The sequence below is a fragment of the Gigantopelta aegis genome, chromosome 9 (genome assembly GCF_016097555.1).
Source record: "Gigantopelta aegis isolate Gae_Host chromosome 9, Gae_host_genome, whole genome shotgun sequence".
In the NCBI taxonomy this organism is placed as follows: Eukaryota; Metazoa; Mollusca; class Gastropoda; order Neomphalida; family Peltospiridae; genus Gigantopelta; species Gigantopelta aegis.
The window spans coordinates 27,504,279-27,525,748 of record NC_054707.1 but is presented as its reverse complement, the minus strand read 5'-3'; the positions used below and the strand labels follow the sequence as shown (position 1 = coordinate 27,525,748).

The 21,470-nt window shown below is 36.5% G+C and overlaps 1 protein-coding gene across 2 annotated transcripts in view; it reads right to left on the bottom strand.

Annotated features, from left to right (window-relative positions):
- Nucleotides 1–21,470, bottom strand: part of LOC121380608 (vacuolar protein sorting-associated protein 18 homolog) — a 56,672-nt gene that overhangs the window by 22,048 nt on the left and 13,154 nt on the right. For both annotated transcript variants that reach the window (XM_041509503.1, XM_041509504.1), the window contains exons 9-20: nucleotides 19,585–19,673; nucleotides 16,890–16,994; nucleotides 16,078–16,159; nucleotides 11,521–11,607; nucleotides 10,690–10,747; nucleotides 9,805–9,908; nucleotides 9,419–9,479; nucleotides 8,494–8,558; nucleotides 7,924–8,059; nucleotides 6,871–7,023; nucleotides 5,380–5,473; nucleotides 483–556 (exon numbers count right to left, since the gene is read on the bottom strand). In XM_041509503.1, the coding sequence (XP_041365437.1) occupies nucleotides 483–556; nucleotides 5,380–5,473; nucleotides 6,871–7,023; nucleotides 7,924–8,059; nucleotides 8,494–8,558; nucleotides 9,419–9,479; nucleotides 9,805–9,908; nucleotides 10,690–10,747; nucleotides 11,521–11,607; nucleotides 16,078–16,159; nucleotides 16,890–16,994; nucleotides 19,585–19,673 (1,108 nt within the window). The remainder of the gene's footprint in view (nucleotides 1–482; nucleotides 557–5,379; nucleotides 5,474–6,870; nucleotides 7,024–7,923; nucleotides 8,060–8,493; nucleotides 8,559–9,418; nucleotides 9,480–9,804; nucleotides 9,909–10,689; nucleotides 10,748–11,520; nucleotides 11,608–16,077; nucleotides 16,160–16,889; nucleotides 16,995–19,584; nucleotides 19,674–21,470) is intronic.

The following is a 21,470-nucleotide window of genomic DNA, read 5'->3' as shown; positions in this document are numbered from 1 at the left end:
TTATCTCGAGTCATCTCCAGCCCTACCCCCTATTGATATTGATATGTGGGGTAGGTACACACAGTAACTAAATCATGTCATCAGACTGATTATCTCGAGTCATCTCCAGCCCTACCCCCTATTGATATTGATATGTGGGGTAGGTACACAGGTACACATCATGTCATCAGACTGATTATCTCGAGTCATCTCCAGCCCTACCCCCTATTGATATTGATATGTGGGGTAGGTACACACAGTAACTAAATCATGTCATCAGACTGATTATCTCGAGTCGTCTCCAGCCCTACCCCCTATTGATATTGATATGTGGGGTAGGTACACACAGTAACTAAATCATGTCATCAGACTGATTATCTCGAGTCATCTCCAGCCCTACCCCCTATTGATATTGATATGTGGGGTAGGTACACACAGTAACTGAATCATGTCATCAGACTGATGTGTGACTGTCACTGAGACACATAGTAAAGGTTGTTTACCTGTTTCACCAAAACATCAAGTGCTCCTTTGTAGTGCTCATGCTGGATGTGATGGCTGATCACACGTTCGTAGTCTGAAAAGAAAGGTATATTTGTTTTACAGTACCTCTTGGCAATATTTTCTCAACCTGTTGTACATGTAGGTGTACAACCAGTGTTTTAACATGCATCAATATCAAGGAAATAAATGTTGTGCCCAAAATAATGAGGAATTTGTGAATATTCACAACTCCTCAGCAGCTAGCTGTTAACAACATTCTTGCCCTAAAACTGCACTGTGCTCAGAACAGATAAAAACTCGTTCCCAAATTAGTGAGATCTAAAGCCATGACAACATTAAATCTGCATATACAGAGGATAATAACCAAGTTAGCAGTTATCAAATTTATATCTTGAGTGAAATCATTTTCATTTGTCATTATCTTTTGTGAGTGACAAATGGAAATGATTTAATGAGGGACATAAATTTGATAATACCTGGTACAGAGTTTTTTATTCTATTTATTACACCTGCTATTTTTTTTCAAAAGCCTTAAAGTTTATTTTTTATATACGAACATGTACACGTAAATCAACAGAAATGATGTAAACCATTTTACACACTGTTCTGGATATTGCTATAATTTATAATTTTTATCACATTAACAGATACTTTTCAAAAACCTATAATGAAATGCATTAAAAAAAATTTTTTTTTTTACAAATTTAATACTGAAAACAAGTGAGCCATAAATGCACTTTTTATATTATCTGACATCAATTTGTTCCTTTGCCAAATCGTGATGACATCATATTTAGTACCGACAAGGTTGTTGGTTTGTAAGCATCAAATCATCCAACAGTATTATACATTACACCAATACAGAATATTTCTCACTGATAAAATATGAAAAAATATTGTCCTTGTTTTGTATGACCGCTGGTGTAATAAAATGCAAAATTTGATATGATAATCAAATCTGTTTGCAGCATTAAAACCAGTATTAATGCTTTAGAAATTCTTGGAATTCTTTGAAAGCCTATTTATATATTATGCTAGCTCTTGCTGTTTAGTTAATCATACTGTCTTTAAAAATATTGTAATAGCCCTCGGGTGACCCTGCAGTTCAAGTACCGGTACTGTTATACTCAAACTTTGATAACTCCAGAGTAAAGTCAAGAATTTTATTTATGAAACAAGTGTAATAATACATGTACATTGAATCTATCAAAGTCACATCCCTGGTAAGATATTACGTTTTGAGAACTAATAGGACTGTAGCAAAGGATGACATGAAATAGTACAGAAGCACAAGTGTAATACTGTTTGCCTGAATAATTCTCAACTAATAAGTAATAATTAGTACTAGCTGCAAATCTATGCAATGTCACCACACACCTTCCCCACAAAAAAAAAGAAGGTTTTTTGGGGTTTTTTAATAATTTAAATTATTATTAAAATAAAATAAAAATATTTAGTTGTTAAAAATATTTAATGTAAATTATTATATTTCCAAAAAATAAATGCTAGTTTATTTATTGGACAATGTAGAATTGTTAGGTAGCAAAAAATAATTTCAAATGTCACGTAAGGCACTGGCTTTAGTTCTGTTCATCCATTTTTGTTTCATGTCACAGGTAAAACTCAATTTGTGACAGTCAAACCAACATTGGTATCTGGTCAAATATGTTATAATCATCTCCTAGGTAATTCTAACTCATGTGTGAAGAAATAAACACCTGGTCTTAATGATGCAATGGGTAACCCACAAGCCTTTAGATTGACAGATTCCAAGACCTCAGACCACAATTAATTTTGCTATGTTTCTAGTGGCTATAACATTTTTATTAATATCAGCAGGCCTGTGGATTTTTGTATGTACCTTTGCCGGTAGTACTAGACCAAATAACTTCCGGCTGGGTCAAAGTTGGAGGTGCGGAACTAGGGTAGTCATAGACGCTACCCGTTATCTCAGAAACGAGCAGCTTGACCCCCATTTTTTTCTGATTCACTTTAAGTGTGAGGGGTGGTAGTATTTATATCCGTGGCGTTTATGTCGGTTGATACGTTGCAGGTAGGAGTTTTAGCCACATATGTTACTATTGTCGTCTATGGGATTTGATTTGGTAGTATACATATTCAGTGCATAATAAAAAATATTATGATTTTGTCATTTTATTTAATTAAACTATACTGGTTGATTAATTAGCCATCACTCGACCATGCAAGTTCACAATGACCTTGACCTTGACAATAATCTCTGTACATGGCTCTGAATAGAGTTTGAATCAAAGTTAGCACTGAAGAAAAGTTGGTTTTGGCCTATAATTCATACTGTAAAGATTTCAATAATTTCTTTTTACATGGTATTTGACTTGCCATATACAACTGTTCCTCAATATGGTATTATATATAGGCAACCTGAACTAAGATTTTAATAGCAATTTATTTTTATATTAAAAATAGCATGTGCCAATAGTGGGTTAATGTCTTTAGTTTCCATTAACATTGTTAATTTTTTATGTATGAAATTCTGAAAACTCAAATTTGTAAAGAACTTGATTTTTATTGTCATTTTGACATATTTATAGGATGCTAAGTTATATTTTAGAAAAAATAGTAGTTTTCTGAAAAAAATGTAAGTAAATTTGAAGAAAAACTTTACCAAAAACATAATTAAATTTGTTCTCACTATTGTGCCTTCTATTCTTATTTGTACATAACAATAAGGTTGTTAAACATATACTTAGATCTCCAGATAATTTTTTTTTCTTAATAATCACTTAGTTAGCTCTCATGAAAAGCATTTTGAGTTTATACTAGATTCAGAACCAATTTTTTTCAGATTTGATTATCTGCCTTGGATTAAGTTGATAATTTATTTTATTGTTAAAGCTGTATTACCTAATGTTACTAGCTAAATAAAATGCTGGATTACAGATTGTAGGAATACATCTAATATACATATTGTATTCATCCGGATTAGAAAATAATGCAAGAAAATAGATGTTAGGGTAATTTTGTCATTTAAAAATAGTTTTTTTCAGTACTTAATCACTAATAAATGTGTGAAAGCTGCATGATAATTCCAGATATCACAACTATTAAAACCTCCAACTACAGTAGGCTATAAATAAAATATAGTCAGGAATATTGGTGGCTGCCAATGGTTTTCATGGTTCATTATGAAAATCAGCATGGCCGATGGATTTGAAATTCCCACACCTGGTAACTTGAAGACACCCACACCCAGCATACAGGATTTCCTCCCAACACTAATGTTCAGGACATTAAGTCATTACTTCATACAGGTACAGTCATGTTTGTGTTTCCTTCCTCAGACAGTGTATTTTTTTAATACTGATATTTCTTTGATGTGCCTGTTGAGGTCTTCATAATCTAGGGGTCAATCATGTGCATGTGTTTTAATGGAATTCTTTAAAGGGGTAGAGGTACTCTGACTATCTTTGTTGTCTCTATATAATTATATACCTGAGTACACAAACCCAACTGAAAGTAAATATCTTCAGGAGTTTTATTTTAAAACATTTTGTTGTTTAATATGACATATTGCATTTGTACAAAACTATATGCAATATATATGTTTTTTGAGGTGTACATTATATTAGGTTGCACTGTAGAAACAACAGTATCAGTGAGGTTGTCAGTTTATGTCAGAATACACCAGATCCTGGTTGTCATAAAGACACATAGCTGGACACTTTTTGAAAAATGTATGTTATCAGTATAGGTAGTACTAGACCAAATAACTTCCGGCTGGGTCAAAGTTGGAGGTGCACCGAACTTTTGATAGAGAAGTGAACACCACAAGTCCTGTGATTGGTTATAAATGTGAGTGTGTTGGTTGTAAAAAATAATAGTTTTATCTGGGTTAAAAAAAAATGCAATTTTATTTCATCTAGTACCAATGTTTCAAGTAGCCTTGTGCTTGAAACATGTATGGGGTACCTGTAAAAAAAAGTACTCGAATTTTGTGCGGAACTAGGGTAGTCATAGACGCTACCCGTTATCTCAGAAACGAGCAGCTTGACCCCCATTTTTTTCTGATTCACTTTAAGTGTGAGGGGTGGTAGTATTTATATCCGTGGCGTTTATGTCGGTTGATACGTTGCAGGTAGGAGTTTTAGCCACATATGTTACTATTGTCGTCTATGGGATTTGATTTGGTAGTATACACCCTGCCTGCCTGGGGGACACATGCCCTGAAAAAGACAACCCCTATTGTCCAGCTCTTTCTCCCAGCTTATTGGTTTAAACAAACACACCCTCTAAACCAGGCCGGAGTACACCCATTTTACACAAAAAGCACTACCTTTGCATGGGCCGGAATTACCACAAACAAGTCTTCAATGTCAACAGGTTACACATGTTTACAAACTACATGCTATCCCCTGTCACTTCAGTCAGATAGCTGCCACTTCATAGCTGTCTGCCATGAAATAATCACAGTCAAATAGCAGACTACTTGCGCCGGCAGATTTCCTGATTTTGGAAAAACCAAATGGGAAGATAACTGTAATCTGAGGCCAACTGTTGACAGCTCAAGACAGCCAACAAAATCGTGTCCCAGCCAAACAGATGAGGTGTATGCCAAGGACAGTGTTTTTGAACCTTAAGTGCATATAAGCCAGAAATAAATTAAAACTGAAATGAAACTGAATATTCTATTCTTTTAAATCACAGCATTTTACATTTACCTCACATGCACAGGTGTATGTCCAGAACAGCAGGCTTGAACCTCAAGTGAACAGAGTTATAAAAATAAATGAAAAATTAAATGAAAATGCTATGTCCAAAAAGACATAAAAGAAAATCAGAAAATATATTTCAATAAATGTATTTTCAGTACTTCCACTCTATTAAAGACAAAACACTGCAATGTTTACAATTACAAACCTTTCATTAAGACTGCAAAGAAAACCATGTCTTCTACATCTCCATGACTTGCAATCAAATCATACACAACATAGCGGTTATGCGAAGTTGTTTCCTGTAAAATTAAGTGACAGACCCAATTTTTTTAAAAAGTAGGAATATTTTTTCACTGTTAGAGCTGTTTTTTTATAATTTAAATTAGAAGTTGCTTACATTTTATTGTTTAAAATATCCATTTTCGTACATTAGAAGTGTGTCCGGTTATCCTGCTGTTTGTAATACTGAGAAATGCATTATCCATAATTTTAAAAACATACATAAATCTGAGAAGTAACAGTTATGGAGGCAAGCTCTAGTTTATTTTTAGAGGATATTTCCATGTTTCAACATCAGACTCATGTTTTATTTTATTAATATTTTATACAGATGTGTTACAGGTTTGTAGATTAACCAAACTTAATGTCCATTTTCACGGCCATATAATCTTATGCATGTGAAATCTTTTGTCCCATGTGGCTAATGATAGCTTCCTTTGAAGCTGATACATGGCAACTTTTTAAAAAGAGGATGTTACTATTTTAACCTTTACCCAATTCAAGTTAAGAGAATATATGCAACTCTTTGTGACATACAAATTTTGTCAATACAAAATATAAAGGAAGCAACTTCCTTGAAGTTAAGTAACTTTTAATAATGAGACTACTGTGACCTTCACCTTTATATGGTTTAAACAATATTTATTTCTGTTTATATATTAACAGATGGGATTGGTCAACAGGCATAGCCTATATAAAGACCTTTGCCTATATTATACAATTGAAGCAATAACTGGTCAACATGGACATGTTGAGAATAAAAAAAAAATAATGCCACAAACATTTAACACAGAGACAAAAAAATTTTTGCTGAACATTACAAACATGGATGATGATGAGATGAATAGTGAAGCCGCAGGATTTTTATTTCGGTATGGGACTACTTGACAGGGCCATGCTCCAAGCTTGCTGTCAGCTGAGCTATCTCGATATCACCCAAGCCTGGGGTACACGGAACCTGCAGTGCATGCTGGGTAATCATCCCCCATGTGGGGTCATACACTTGAGAGACACACCCATAATCGCACCTGTGAAGTGGGTGACCTCGGTGTATGTGGTCTTACACCTACCCATTGAGCTTACCAGTGCACTCACTCAGGGTGGGATATGAACCCAGTACCTACCAGCCTGAAGGAAGGAAGGAAATGTTTTTATTGAATGATGCACTCAACACATTTTATTTACGGTTATATGGCATCAGAATTATGGTTAAGGACCAGAAAGATATTGAAAGAGGAAACCTGCTGTCGCCACTTCATGGACTACTTTTTTCGATTAGCAGCTAGGGACAGTTTCTGTCATCAAGAGATTCCATGTGAAAACCTGAACCCTAACATTATGCTTCGACCTTGCATTAACTGCCAATCCGTGCATCCTGATAAAATAGCCAAATAAAGGCCTCAATAACTGTATGAACCTTGACTCTTGGTAACCGTAGAAACTGTCTGAACTCTTCCTGGATTGAGCTGTATTCAGCTGTGTCATCACGTCCTTGCTCCTTCAGCTCTCCCAGCTGGTTGAGAAATAATTCAATCAGCCATGTGACCAGCATTGTCATTTGAGTTTTGTCCTGAAATATAAAAAACAGCCAGCATATTACCAGTATTTTGTATAAAATTATTCAAGAATGGGCAAAACTAGAAGGGGAGGGCAGTTACACCCACAAAAACCAGGCATCAAAATAAGACAAGAACAGTCATACAAGTTAACAGGAGACTACTTCATGTGAAGGAAGTCGACAAAGGTACTTAATTTGTTCTCCACAAAACCTACACCACAGACATTTTTATCAGTTGAGTGTTATTTAAGATTAGTACGGTGATGACAGTGATATGAATGAATAATTAAATATTGGTGTGTCTGTGAAGGAATTTTAAAGTAATAATGACAGAAATATAAATGTTCATTTAAGCTATAGGTTACCAGGTCTGTATTTTGTAGTCACCTGTAAATGAGTTATTTCGATGCCAGCAAAAAAAGTGACCTTTTAGTTCAAAAGTGTCCTCTTTTCAAAGTTACCTTTTTCACTGGTTAGAGATGACCCTATATTACTGTGTCTAAATTGGGGGTGAAGCTGCTCATTTCAGAGATAATGGGTAGTGTCTATTACTACAGTGAAACCTGTCCTAGCAGCCACCTGTAATCAGCGGCCGCTCCCCCCCCCCCCCAAACGATTTATAATGTAAATGCACCTGTAATAAGCGGTTACCTGTCTAATGCGGCCAGTGGCCACCTAAATCAGATCCCAAATCGCTAAAATACCTGTATTAAGCGGCCACAGTAAAAGTTTACTATTATATAAAATTGATATTTTGGACTGGTAGGGGACTATAAAAAACAAAACAATGTTTTCATAGTATTAATTGCTAATAAACTTTGTTGATGGGGAAACGGATTTATTAAATTCTGCAAAAGTATTTGTTTTGTATCAGTAAAAGATAATAATTAGTATAGCTCTAATCACAGATACCTGACTCCTCAAAGATGACAGTTTCTTCTGCACAAACATCTTTAGAGCATCTTTTCTGGGCAATTTGATAAATTTGAGAGCAATTTCTTCAAATGAGTTCTGAGTCATGGCATACATTTCAGCACTATCTTCATATCTACAATTTTAACACAAAAACATAATTATACAGTAACACATTGCACTGGATGGAATTTTTAAAATACCAATAGGTCCATTCAAGGAAGTCACATCCTATTAAACTTCAGATAGTTGCTCTGCCACAAAGATTAATCAAAATACCTTTAAGATATTATAACACTTGTGTCCCCCAATAAATCTTTATTGCCCCAGATAATTGTATGATAGTAATTATGTGGTATAGGTGTTCTAAAATATGAAACATAAGGTCGAATTTACAAAGCCTGTTTTTGTCTTATGTGTATGTAACTATAGACAATTAAAATGCTTGAAGCTAATACCTGCATTTAACAAAAACAAGCCTCATAAATTCAGCACCTCTCCTACTCATTCTTAACATCCATCAGCAAAGACAAAATTAAACACACATCTACATCAGAACGAGACACTTACTTTTCTTTTGTGAAAAGGTACTCTGCTTGTTTGGTCAAAACTTTGTCTAGATGAGATGGATTACTCTGAAGAAAGATATTAACAGCAATTATTGTACACTGGCAAAATTCCAACTTATAATTTCTTGATCTTTACTTCAACTATAAAATATGTATGGAGATACAAGATTGAATGAAAACAAGAATAATATGCATGGAGATACAAGATTGGAGGGAAACAAGAATAATATGTATGGAGATACAAGATTGGAGGGAAACAAGAATAATATGCATGGAGATACAAGATTGGAGGGAAACAAGACTAATATGTATGTTGATACAAGATTGGAGGGAAACAAGAATAATATGTATGGAGATACAAGACTGGAGGGAAACAAAAATAATATGTATGGAGATACAAGACTGGAGGGAAACAAGAATAATATGTGTGGAGATACAAGAGTGGAGGGAAACAAGAATAATATGTGTGGAGATACAAGAGTGGAGGGAAACACGAATAATATGTATGGAGACACAAGATTGGAGGGAAACAAGAATAATATGTATGGAGACACAAGATTGGAGGGAAACAAGAATAATATGTATGGAGATACAAGATTGGAGGGAAACAAGAATATATATGGATACAAGATTGGAGGGAAACAAGAATAATATGTATGGAGATACAAGATTGGAGGGAAACAAAAATAATACATATGTTGTTTAGTCACACCAGCACATTTTAAACTATGACTTCTGAAAAGCAACAAGGGATCTTTATAATGCAATTTCCTACAAACAGGACAGCACATATCACAGGACTGTGTACCAGGTATGATAAAAATAAGTCCACTGAGTGTAATTGATCCTACAATTTGTCAAACTACTAAACTACTATCCTGCTCTTATACCCTTCAGAAAAACAAACCACAGAAAGTAAAACATACCAAACAATATTGTTTGGCCAGTTCAAAATCTCCCTGATCCAGATACATCTTCCAAACATCTCTGCAACAAAAGAAATATTTATTTCAAAGATAAGAACATATGAGATTTTCACAGATTCTAGAATAGTGGTAATAGTAAATCAATCTAATAAACAATGATGTGTTAGTCATAAAAGGTGGCATTATATTAATTTGTTCTATTCAAGATAATACTGATTAATATTAATTTATGGTTTCTAACATACAAAAAAATCAAATGCACTAATTAAGATGGATTAATATTCAGAATTACCCTAAATTGTAATGTTCTTGCAATGAGATCTTGAGTAATTATCTTGCTTTAACTGATTATATAACTAATCAAGGCTGATGATTAAACTGCAAACCTATCTTCTTTGGTTATTTTGTATTTGAAGACTCCAGTGGATGTGTATGTCCACAACTGTCCCCGGATGGGATCTTTGCAAACCCCAAGCAGACGGCCGAATCTCTATAAAAATTTGCAAACAAAATCCATTATGCTTCAACAAGTCTATAATACTATGGAATAATACAATTATCTAACATCATGCACACAATCCACAAGGGCACCGGGTTTTGTTCCATTATGTGCAAATTGGTGTAAAATATAAGTTTTTACTTTAAGATAACATCCTACATAATAAATGGACTATTCGGGTAAGTTTTCACTTGTAACATGTACATGTAGGTGCTTAGTCCTTTGATTTGTTTAAAATTACTTGACCATACTTTTACTCATTTGGGCCTGTTTAGTAATATTTAATGTCACAACTGCAGATAGGAACCAAGACACATATATGTATGCAGTACATACATGTAGATTAAGATGTTATTGGACATTAGACTAAAATGGTCACTAAAATGTTATATTTTGTAACAGTTTTATCAAATGTTTTATTTTTATATAATGTTTTTGTTATTAATAAAATGAAATGCAGACGTATCCATTTGGTAACTGGTGATAAGCGATCTACTCATCCATTTCTAGAATTTATTTAATTGTTGGACCAAATGGCATTTTGACCAAATGAGAGTGAACTGGTAATGGCGTAATTAGTGTAACTGTTACCTGCTATTCGCATAAAGTGTCTGATTTTTAAATGTTGGACCAAATATGATTGTTAATACAAAAAAAACCCACACTGTCTTTTGAATTCTATCGAATGACACCGTGTTTTTACAAATTATATCCATAAAAGAGTGGTACATATTAAATACACTACTGGCTGAAAAGTTTAAAATGAGCTCACTTCAACATAAACGTCTGTGAATATCAGTTGTTCATTCAAAACACACACAGCTTTCAACCTGAGAAAAAATTAAAAACACAAATGAAACAAGCATTCAGAATAAATAGAGATGGGCAGTATACCGTATAAACCGTCCGGTATTGGTATCATGGCAATGCCGATTTACCGTACCGACCAACATCAAAAAATGTTTCCCGCCATGTAGTAAAGCACTAACAATATATACATGTATATCTGACGAAGGCAAAATAGCTGAGAAGAAGAGAGATGTGGGTCTTTGGTATAGAATTTACTTTTATTTAGATGAAATTAGCTGGTGAGACTTAACTTGGACTTGCAGTTAAAGCCGAGAATACCAAAAATACCACTCGATATCGGTATTAGTATTGTATCAATATCGAATACTGTACAGATACCGAGGTAAATCACCCCCAAAATACTGATACCGACACCGAACCTGAAATTTCAGTACTGCCCAGCTAAAGCAATAAATGTCAATTTTGATCTGTAACAGAACATGATACACATTCACACAAAATTTTAGCTCAATATCTTGAGGCAACAAAACAAAATACGGATAAGTTCAGGGGCCATAACTTTGTCAAACATGGGTAAATTACCATGAAAGTCAAACTTGATCTACCTCATGAGGTACGGTGATTTTCTGTTTTGCAAAGAATGTATTTTAAGTTACTACAAAAACTTAATATATTACCAGAATCGCCAAAATTGGTATGTTAATCTAAAGTTATAAGTCATGTGTAATTTAATGGTATAAAAAAACTATAACTAGAGTCAGTTCAGCAAAGAGAAGATAAACTTTATTCTTGCCTGTCAGGGAAGAGAATGAGAACATGGAATTCTGTCAGAACCACTGACACTGGCATCATCTGCTTGTCCTCACCGTCTTTAGGGTATCTGGGCTTTTGTTAGGATGTCAACACAAAACACTTTCAAAATTCACATATATCAAATTATAAATTAGATATTAATAATTACAACTCTGCTGATGACTGCTTTATGTAAGCAATAAGAACCAGTGTCATTTTTCACGAATAAAACCAAACACCTTGGATGTATAGCATTATCCCAGTAATATCAAAGCCATATGCGAATACAGCATAAAAGAAGACACCATTCATACAAAGATCAAGATTTATTTTAGTAGTATGACAGTAACTTTATTTTACAGGCCTTATTTGTGTAGTTAAGCCATCAGACTAAAGGCTGGAAGGTGCTGGGTTTGCATTCCCAGTATCGTCTCCCACCCAGAATGATTTTTAATGGCAAGGTCTAATGCCACTACATTAACTTTTCTCTCACTAACTGCTAACAACTACTGACAATCATTAACCCAGAGTATATTTGAAACTGTGTTCATGAGCAGCTGAGAACTGGCAGCTGAGAACTGGAGAAAACTTGGAGTGTTTTATCTTTTATAGATACATTACCTGTCCTCAACAAGTGCACCTCCCCCCCCCCCCCCCATGCAAGTGGTCTGGTCCAAACATCCCAATAGCCAATGGGATGGCCTAAAATTCTTCTACTGTATGCTCCCTGTAGTTCTGGTCATGTGACTATAACTTCCTTCTTCTTTCCTGAGCGCATCGCACCGATAACGGGAAGTGAGGAGGTTCGGGCGAGAATAAATCCTTGAGGACAGGTAATGTATCTATAAAAGTGAAAACACTCCAAGTTTTCTCCATTTCTTTTCAACATTACCTGTCCTCAACAAGTGCAGCATTCAACAGATGACGGTGGGTTCCGAAATCCACAGATGCACCTGGTATCTCCCCAAGACCGGATGGAGTCTGACAAGTGGAAGAATGAGGCCAACCATGGTAAGCCCTCCACCACGGGATGCCCGTCACAGTGTTTTCTGTCTAGTACACCAAAGAACTGTTAGCCCAATAGAGACAACAAATGATCACATGCAGTGCAGGGTAAATGTTATTTAGACAAAAGTTCCAGCACCAGTGCGTGAACCGTGCAAAAGAACTAAAGTCTAAGCAGTCCTCATCTGTCGATTCGATGGACATCTCAGTGTGCAGCTTAGAATCCAACAGCAACCTCAACGACGACGAGGATGGCTAGTGTTCACCAAAGTCTGTGCAGCCACCACCAGACCCAGATGATGAAAGCCCTTGACATCTTCTGTAGATACGTCCATCAAGTAATAATTAGCAGATTCATGCGGGTTGGAAGACCTGTGACTTTGGTGACAGGAAAGGAACAATCTCGAAAGGCGTTGGTGAAACGAGCGAGTCCTCTCGATGTAGTGATGCAAAGCTCTCACCGGCTTAAGGATAAATCTTCCACATCGGCTGGACCCACAATGGATGATAAAGCTTGAACCATGTATGATCGAGGCACTTGATCAGGTAGCTGATTCTTGGCCACGAAGTTCATAAGGAGCCCCAGGGTAACAGAACTGTGCTCACGGTGAAACCAAACCAGGTCGACATCCAAGGCATGAATCTCTGAAACATGTGCAGCTGTAGCAAAACCCAGCAAGAAGACAGTCTTCTGTGTCAAAGCTTCTAAGGAGGACTCTTCTAGAGGCTCATATGGTGCCAAAGTCAAGGATCACAAGACCAGATTCAAATCCCATTTCGGTGGACGAAAACGATGGACTTGATCTTCAAGCTTAAAACCCTTCATCATCTTGTGTATTTCAGGGATGGCAGACAACTTCGTACCAGTGGCTGGATCACGAACCATAGCAATCACTGAAACGTAACCCACAACGGTCGACCCCTTCAGCTTCTGAGATACAACAGGAAATCAACAAGATGAGGCACCAGAATAGTCTGAGGTTTAATCTTCTGCCGGATGCACCATCGGTGGAAACACAGCCATCGGACATTATACGCTGCAGTGGTGGATGACCGATAAGCCTTTAGGATGGCCGCAGAAGTCTTGAAAGAAAAACCCATCTTCTTCAAGTCTTTGGTGATAATGTCCACCCATGTAGCTGGAACAAGTGGGGCTGCGGATGGTGTAACCTTGATGTGGGATGCCACAGCAGATGATCCCAATTTGGCAGAGGCAGTGGATGTGGATCGGCGAGCCTGATGAGGTCTGGGAACTACACTCTCGTTGGCCACATTGGAGCAATCAAGAGAAGACGACAATGGAATAGCTGGAACCTCTGCAGCACCCTGGGCAGCAGTATTGGAGGCAGAAAGGCATAAGAGTCCATCTGGTCCCAGCTGATTGCCAAGGCATCGAGATCTATGGCATCTGGATCTGGTACTGGCGACACATAAACCCAAAGCTGATGGTTGAACCGTGTTGCAAACAAATAAATTTTTGGTGTCCACAGACAGTTGCACACCTATCAAAAGGCCTCCGGATGCAGCATCCATTCAGTTGACTGCTGAGCTGATGGACAGGAGAGACTGTCTGCGAAGACATTGGACACCCCTGGAATATGTTGAGCACGTACCTGCAGAGGAATGCTGTCCACCAGGTCATACTGCTGGAGTAAGTACCACCCTGGCGATTGATGTAAGTCACCACAGTAACACTGTCGGTTGCCACCATCAAAGATGCTCCATCCAACCTCAGACACCAGTGGAGGATTGCGATGTAAACAGCCAACATCTCCAGCAAATTGATGTGTAGATCGACTTCTTCTGGAGACCACAGCCCTGACAATGTCTGGTCGCTGAGAACAGTCATCCTGTTAGACAGTCAAGAACCACCGACGGCGTAGTGACCCACTACGCTATATACCTGGTATACGTGGATTTGCAGCAACGCAAACATCAAACAGCTAGTATCCACGACCAGCACACCACCCAATGCGAGGCAGCAGCAAAGACAATTTCTCAACATCAGACAAACTCTGGCGAAAACAACAGTGAACGTCAGTGGGGTGATAAACTGCAATGGACCATAGTAAAACAGTCGCGGTAAAAAAACACCAAACCACGTGAACCAGCAGAAGTAGCGACTGACTGGCAACAACACCGGATGTAGTGATCAACCTGCTGAATATCTCGGTAACTTCATCGGGTCCATCATTCTGTCTTCAGCACCAACCGGGAACGCTTGTAACTTCAAGCCGATGACGTAGCACAACTGGCTGCGTGGCGAAAACCGTGAAGAGAGGTGTACCCCCAACAGCAACAGCAGCGAACTGACAATCAACAGTGTATCTGGAAAAATGGTTTATCATTAGGCGGAATATCCGTAGAGAACGGGACATTTCAGCAAAGGTGCCGGAGAATGTGGAAACAACGGTAACATCTCATAAGAGCAGCAAGGCAATCACGCATCATCATATGAACTGCGGACTTCGTATCTTCAACCACAGATAGGGCTGGAATATCATGTGGAAAGTCTTCATAATGTGAGCACAAGCAAGACCATCAGAAGTAATGGCAGTCGCTGGAGACCGAGACCGTGAACAGTTCCGTCGGGATCCATCAGAAGCCTTGAAGCTAACATCAGCCGAAGATCAGTGACGATGGTCCGTGGGACCCATGATAGGCCATAGAGACCGACTGCGTGCACGGCTTCAATGAGACGATAATCCATGGTGTCCGTGGGAGGTCATGAAGGTCGTGGAGGGGGGAGGTGCACTTGTTGAGGACAGGTAATGTTGAAAAGAAATAGTTCTTGTCAGACCACTAGATGAAGTAGTGTGGCACTTGAAAATGAACACATGTTCTTATCTCTTCAAAACATTTAGGAATATGTTCCATGCATTCATCTGACAGGTAGACAGTGATTGGCAAACTTATCTGCCAAATACACACTTGACAAACAAAAGGCACAGATGAAGGGAACTGGAAGAAAAGGCTAATTATCTTTCTAAACAGTATTGTTATCAATAATTTATCATTCATCATGTAGCTTTCTGAAACAATTATTTTGTTTGTGACCATTATGGTATATTTAAAACTGTATTGTTATGCCATCAATTAAACTATTTGTATGGCATTAGGATATTGGTAAACATGACAAACTAATGTATAGATATGGTCTCTTTTTTATTGTACTTTGTTTTTTGCATTTTCTTCAGGAAAATAGCAGACTGCTATGAGGACAAAACATGTTACATCATTTGACAGTTATTTTGTTTTGTAACCAGTTTGACAATAGTGGTTGATTTTGGATAGGAAAATAATATAAACTTATTTTTGGCTTATTGGGATGAATATTATTATAAACAATTACAGTGCAACATTCTGGCATATGCGTTTCATCATTCCGTGAAAATTAACAAACTAGTACACTTGTTCTTCTGTGTTAAAAACAAGACCTGAAGTGTTACATTAAGTATTACATAACTACCTGCTCACCAGAGCATACATATAACCGCATTGACATTTTTACATTCATAAAACGCAATAAGGTTTTTAGTTTGAGAAAGGATACGGCATCAACTTGGCATTAGCAATCACCGAGTTGGGTCCCGCTGCTCCTGTCACATCAATGTCACCGTAATATATACCAGGTCCTGTATTTAAAAACAAAACAAAACAAGCGATATACTTTAAATATTAAGTATTAGCTTCTCTCAGTAACAAATGATGAAATTACTTTAACATTTTTGTAGTATAATTTTTAAAATTATTATTGACAACAAATTCAAGGGTCATAACTCTGTGAAAAATGGTCCTATTGCCATGAAAGTTAAATGTGCAGAACACAATAAAGCTAATCACAAAATTTTAGCTGAATATCTCAAGGCATTGTGAAAAAATATCCTGAAAACAAATTTTCTTCTCCTTAGTTCAAGGGCCATAACTCTGTCAAAAATGGGATAAATCGCAATGAAAGGTATAATTGATCTGTAACAGTAAAGCTATACACATGCTCAAGGCATTTTTCATATCTCCTAATTTCAAGGGCAATAACTCTGTCAAAAATGGGTAAATTGCCATGAAAGTCAAACTTGATTTATAACAGTAAGCTACATGTATACACACCACAATTTCAGACCAATATCATAAGACATTGTGAAAAAAACATCCGGAAATATATATGTGGGACAAACGGACATACATATGGACAGACAGAAATGAAACCTATAATCCCCACCGGTTGGAATGGTAGAAGACTAAAAAAAATTTTTTAAACATTGTTTATTGCCCTTCTACAGTGTTTAGATTGTGTACATTTCTGATCTTCACAGGATAATGCCAATATCTTAAGACAGTAACCAGTTATTTTTTTAATTATTATACCTGTCATCCAAGCAAACTTCTGTGCTTGCTGTCTAAACTTTGGAAAGAACAAGTGTAATTCACTTTTGCCAAAATCTCCAGGCAACTCCAGGAACTGTTCATGTTCTGAAACGAGACAAAGATGTTTCAAACATAAAGAGCTGATTTCATATGTCTAGGTTATCGGTGTGTTTTGGAAACATATGGTTTAAACCTAGGTTAAACACTGGGTTACAATTGTATTGCTTGTGGTTTTGCGCTGGGTTTGCTCAATGTAACTTTTCTTCATGGATAATTTTGGCAGCAAAATTGTGTTTTTTGTCAGTATTGCAGAGCCATGAAATGTGAACGTATTTTAGAGATCATTTGAAGCCACTACAGAAGCGAATACAGGGTGGGGGTGGGGTGAGGGTGGGGTGGGGGGGTCGAATCCCCTCCCCATTTAGACAAGATGCCCTTTTGCCTTTTTTTTTTTTTTTTTAGCACGACTGTATAATTAGATCCACCCCTTCACCATGTTCGAGGCGAACAAACAACAAAGCGCCTGAGATATATAGAGAATAATAAATGAGATACCAGTTATCAAATTTATATTCCGAGTCAAATAATTTGTAGTACAAATGAAAAGTATTTCTCTCGGATAACAACTGGTACCGAGTTTGCTATTCTATTTGTTACTCCAGCTTTGTTTTCTCTAAACGCCTTTATTTTAGACGCACATGCACGTACATGTAGGCTATAGAAACAATGTAAACCACTTTACACACTGTCTGGTTATTGCTATAACTTTGCATTTTAATCACGTTCACAGATAATTTTCAAAAACAAAAATTATCGTTATTCTGCTAAAAATAAAAATAATGATTTGCGTTAAAACGACATTTTGTTATAAATTTAACATTAAAACAGTCGTGAACACAAACTCATCAAAGTACATGACATCATTTTGTGTATTTGCCAAATCGCGATAATGTTGTATTTAGTACCGACAAAGTCATTGGTTTGTAAGCGTCAAATCGTCCAGTAATATTCTACGTCACACCACTGCAGAATATTTCTCATTGAGAAAATATGGAAAATATTTTTCCTGTTATGAGTGGTCACTGGGGTAATAAATATAGTTATTTACTAAATTAGTAAAAATAAACATTTTCTTCATTGTGTATGAACTGCACGAAAACAGGAAGTACTAGCATTGGAAGTGGATCGGTTACAACCAGTATCAAAGCAATAAACGTCTATCATAGACTGCAGTTTTATAATTACATACTTTTGTGTTTGTCTCGTCTTCATAAAGGGGGAGCAAGGCGATATAGGCCCCCAGTTTTGGAAAATTGACCAAACATTGTCTCGGTGCCCTCAGGTGTACGCGTCCCATCTTTCTTTTTTTTATATATATTACGTTAAAATTAAAGGTAAATGCCAATAACAAAATGTTTATTCATATTCGCATTATTACCAACAGATATGTAGGGTTCTGTAAGCATTTGACATGGATTATAACTAATATTGTGAGTAAAATGATGGAAATACATGGTGAAATGTTTTCAGGCCAGCTCATTTTGCCCAAATATGTCCCATCATATTTAACAAAATGTGAAGGTTTGCTCCACATTTAGGGGGTGGGGGGGTAGGTAATCCCCATCTCGAACGCGAATGCTAATAATATACCGGTAACGAGTTTCAACTACAAAGTGATGAAGTGTAAGCTATTCCTCGCTCATGTCCCTTTCCAAATCTGCGGGTAACGCATGTAAAAAGCGTGGTTTTGTAAACACGGGTAAAACACACACGTGAAATGCACCACGCTTATATGTCTGGGTCAAGTTTTTCAGCGTTTTACGTAAACCAGTGTTAAACCTAGGTTTTGAAATAACCCGGTGTTTCGAAACCCAGACTTATGAAATCGGCCCAAAGTGTACAATGCTTGCTTAGCTATGGCTAATAAAGTAACTGTTCTCAGAATATACATAAATTTCTTTAAATCACTAGATATTGTTTTGGCAAGTACCAGTAGCACTAAACCAAATAACTTCCGACTGGGTCAAGGTTCGAGGTGCACCGAACGTTTGATAAAGAAGTTAACATCACAAGTCCTGTGATTGGTTATAAATGTGAGTGTGTTGGTTGTAAAAAAAATTAGTTTAATTTTGGCTTAAAATGTATGCAATTTTATTTCATCTAGTACTACTGTGTCAAGTAGCCTTGTGCTTGGAACATGTATGGGGTACCTGTAAAAATAAGTACAAATTGTTTTTGCGAAAATAGGGAAGTTGTAAAAACATCTGGTTATACTGGAAATGAGCCATGAAAGGTACCATTTTCTTCAGTTAATACTTTGAGGTTGGGGTTGTAGTACTAATATTTATGGGTCATAGTTTTGTTGATATATTGTATATTGCAGATAGTGTTTTTAAACACAAACGTTAACATGGTCGCCTATGGGATTTTATTTGGTATAGTCTTACCTACAATACAATACATTTTAAAATATTAATGCTTCAAACTTCAACAAATATTTTTGAGATATTCTGTAACAGAAATATAAATGACCAACTGATTATGAAATATACTGCTTAAGTCCAAATCTTTTTATTTAATTATATTAAACATAGTTTCACATAAAAGGATTCAAACAATTACTTCATGCTTAAACTAATAATTCTACTGCCATTCTGCATATATTTAATAAGACTATTCTAAGATATAAACTTACCCAGTCCATTCTCATACTGTTGGAAGAGTGAGGCAAACATGGGGGGTTCTGCAGAGGTAGACACTGCTCCAATAAACTGGTACAGTCTCCTACAAGTAGCATGTAATTGTCAAGTTAAACATTCTTTATCATATTTTTTTATTTTTTTATTTGAAAGTTAAATTTGCTCACAAATACATGTATAAGTTTTGATATAAATTGTTTACAAATTTTATAACCAGCCACAAAATAATTCAATTTTTAGTTAGACATTAATTAGACAAAGGTATGGTAATTATAAATGTAACATTCTTTTTAAATTGTTGCTTCTAAGATTTTATATATTCTAGGGCAGAATGAAGATGATTTTTGTTAAATATATGTTTGGGAAAGAGATTTTCATAATTATATCACTTTTATATCAACAAAATATATGTAATTTTTGTTAATTCTCTAATTCATCATACCATAAAGGGCAATATGTTTGTGGGAAAAATTCACATGAAAATTATCATCGGCATACGGGCTCCCATTTTTGTAGGGGGGGTTGGGGGCAGGCTGGTTTTTGCCCGAATTAAACAAAATTACCCGAATCTTGACAACATTTATTTATATTAGCATTACTACCAATATATAGGGTTGCAAACGAATCACTACATGTGATTACAACTAATTTGTACAGTAGAATGATGGTAAAAAGGTCTCAGGTTAGCACATTTTGCCCAAATATCTGTATTTGATGTTTTGCTCCAGCACTAGGCTGTCCCGTCTCGTATGCTTATGGAAATTACAATTTGAGTGTGAATTTAATTCCATGTAAAAATAATTCCCTTCAGTAGAGAAAGTATCACGGAAGGTCAGTGTACATATCGCCTGTACTAGTAGTTTGGAAGGCCCTACATACATATCCAGAGTATATGCACAATCAGTGTTCCTCATCTTGGACTACCTACTCTATATGTATAATGGTTCTTTGAAACTGGCTACTAGTTTCAATGTCGACTAATGCACTTACATGGTGACAATCTAGTTGTTGTTGGGGGATTTCACTGATGGTGTTATAACAAAATTTATTTTCACACAAAATCTCTAGTTTGAGGTGTCAATCGTGAAATATTAGTGCACGGAAATATTTCCTTTAACATTATGTAAACTTTTTGTAAACTGCCTAGAGTACATGTATTTGTTTAATGACAAATCTGCTATTTTAAACAATGGCTATTAGTATTTTACAACACTTGGTCTAAATAGTAAGAGAGAAAATCTGCTGTAATCAGGTTATTCTTACTAAAGAGCAGCAAGGAATCCTTTAAATGCACTGCCCCACAGACAGGATATACCAGTTATGTGGCACTAGTTGAGATGGGAAAATACCTGATGGGTGCACATGGACAATAGATCCTACCACTAGTTAAGATGGGAAAATACCTGATGGGTGCACATGGGCAATTGATCCTACCACTAGTTGAGATGGGAAAATACCTGATGGGTGCACATGGACAATTGATCCTACCACTAGTTGAGATGGGAAAATACCTGATGGGTGCACATGGGCAATTGATCCTACCACTTTTTGAGATGGGAAAATACCTGATGGGTGCACATGGGCAACTGATCCTACCACTAGTTGAGATGGGAAAATACCTGATGGGTGCACATGGGCAACTGATCCTACCACTAGTTGAGATGGGAAAATACCTGATGGGTGCACATGGGCAACTGATCCTACCACTAGTTGAGATGGGAAAATACCTGATGGGTGCACATGGGCAACTGATCCTACCACTAGTTGAGATGGGAAAATACCTGATGGGTGCACATGGGCAATTGATCCTACCACTAGTTGAGATGGGAAAATACCTGATGGGTGCACATGGACAATTGATCCTACCACTAGTTGAGATGGG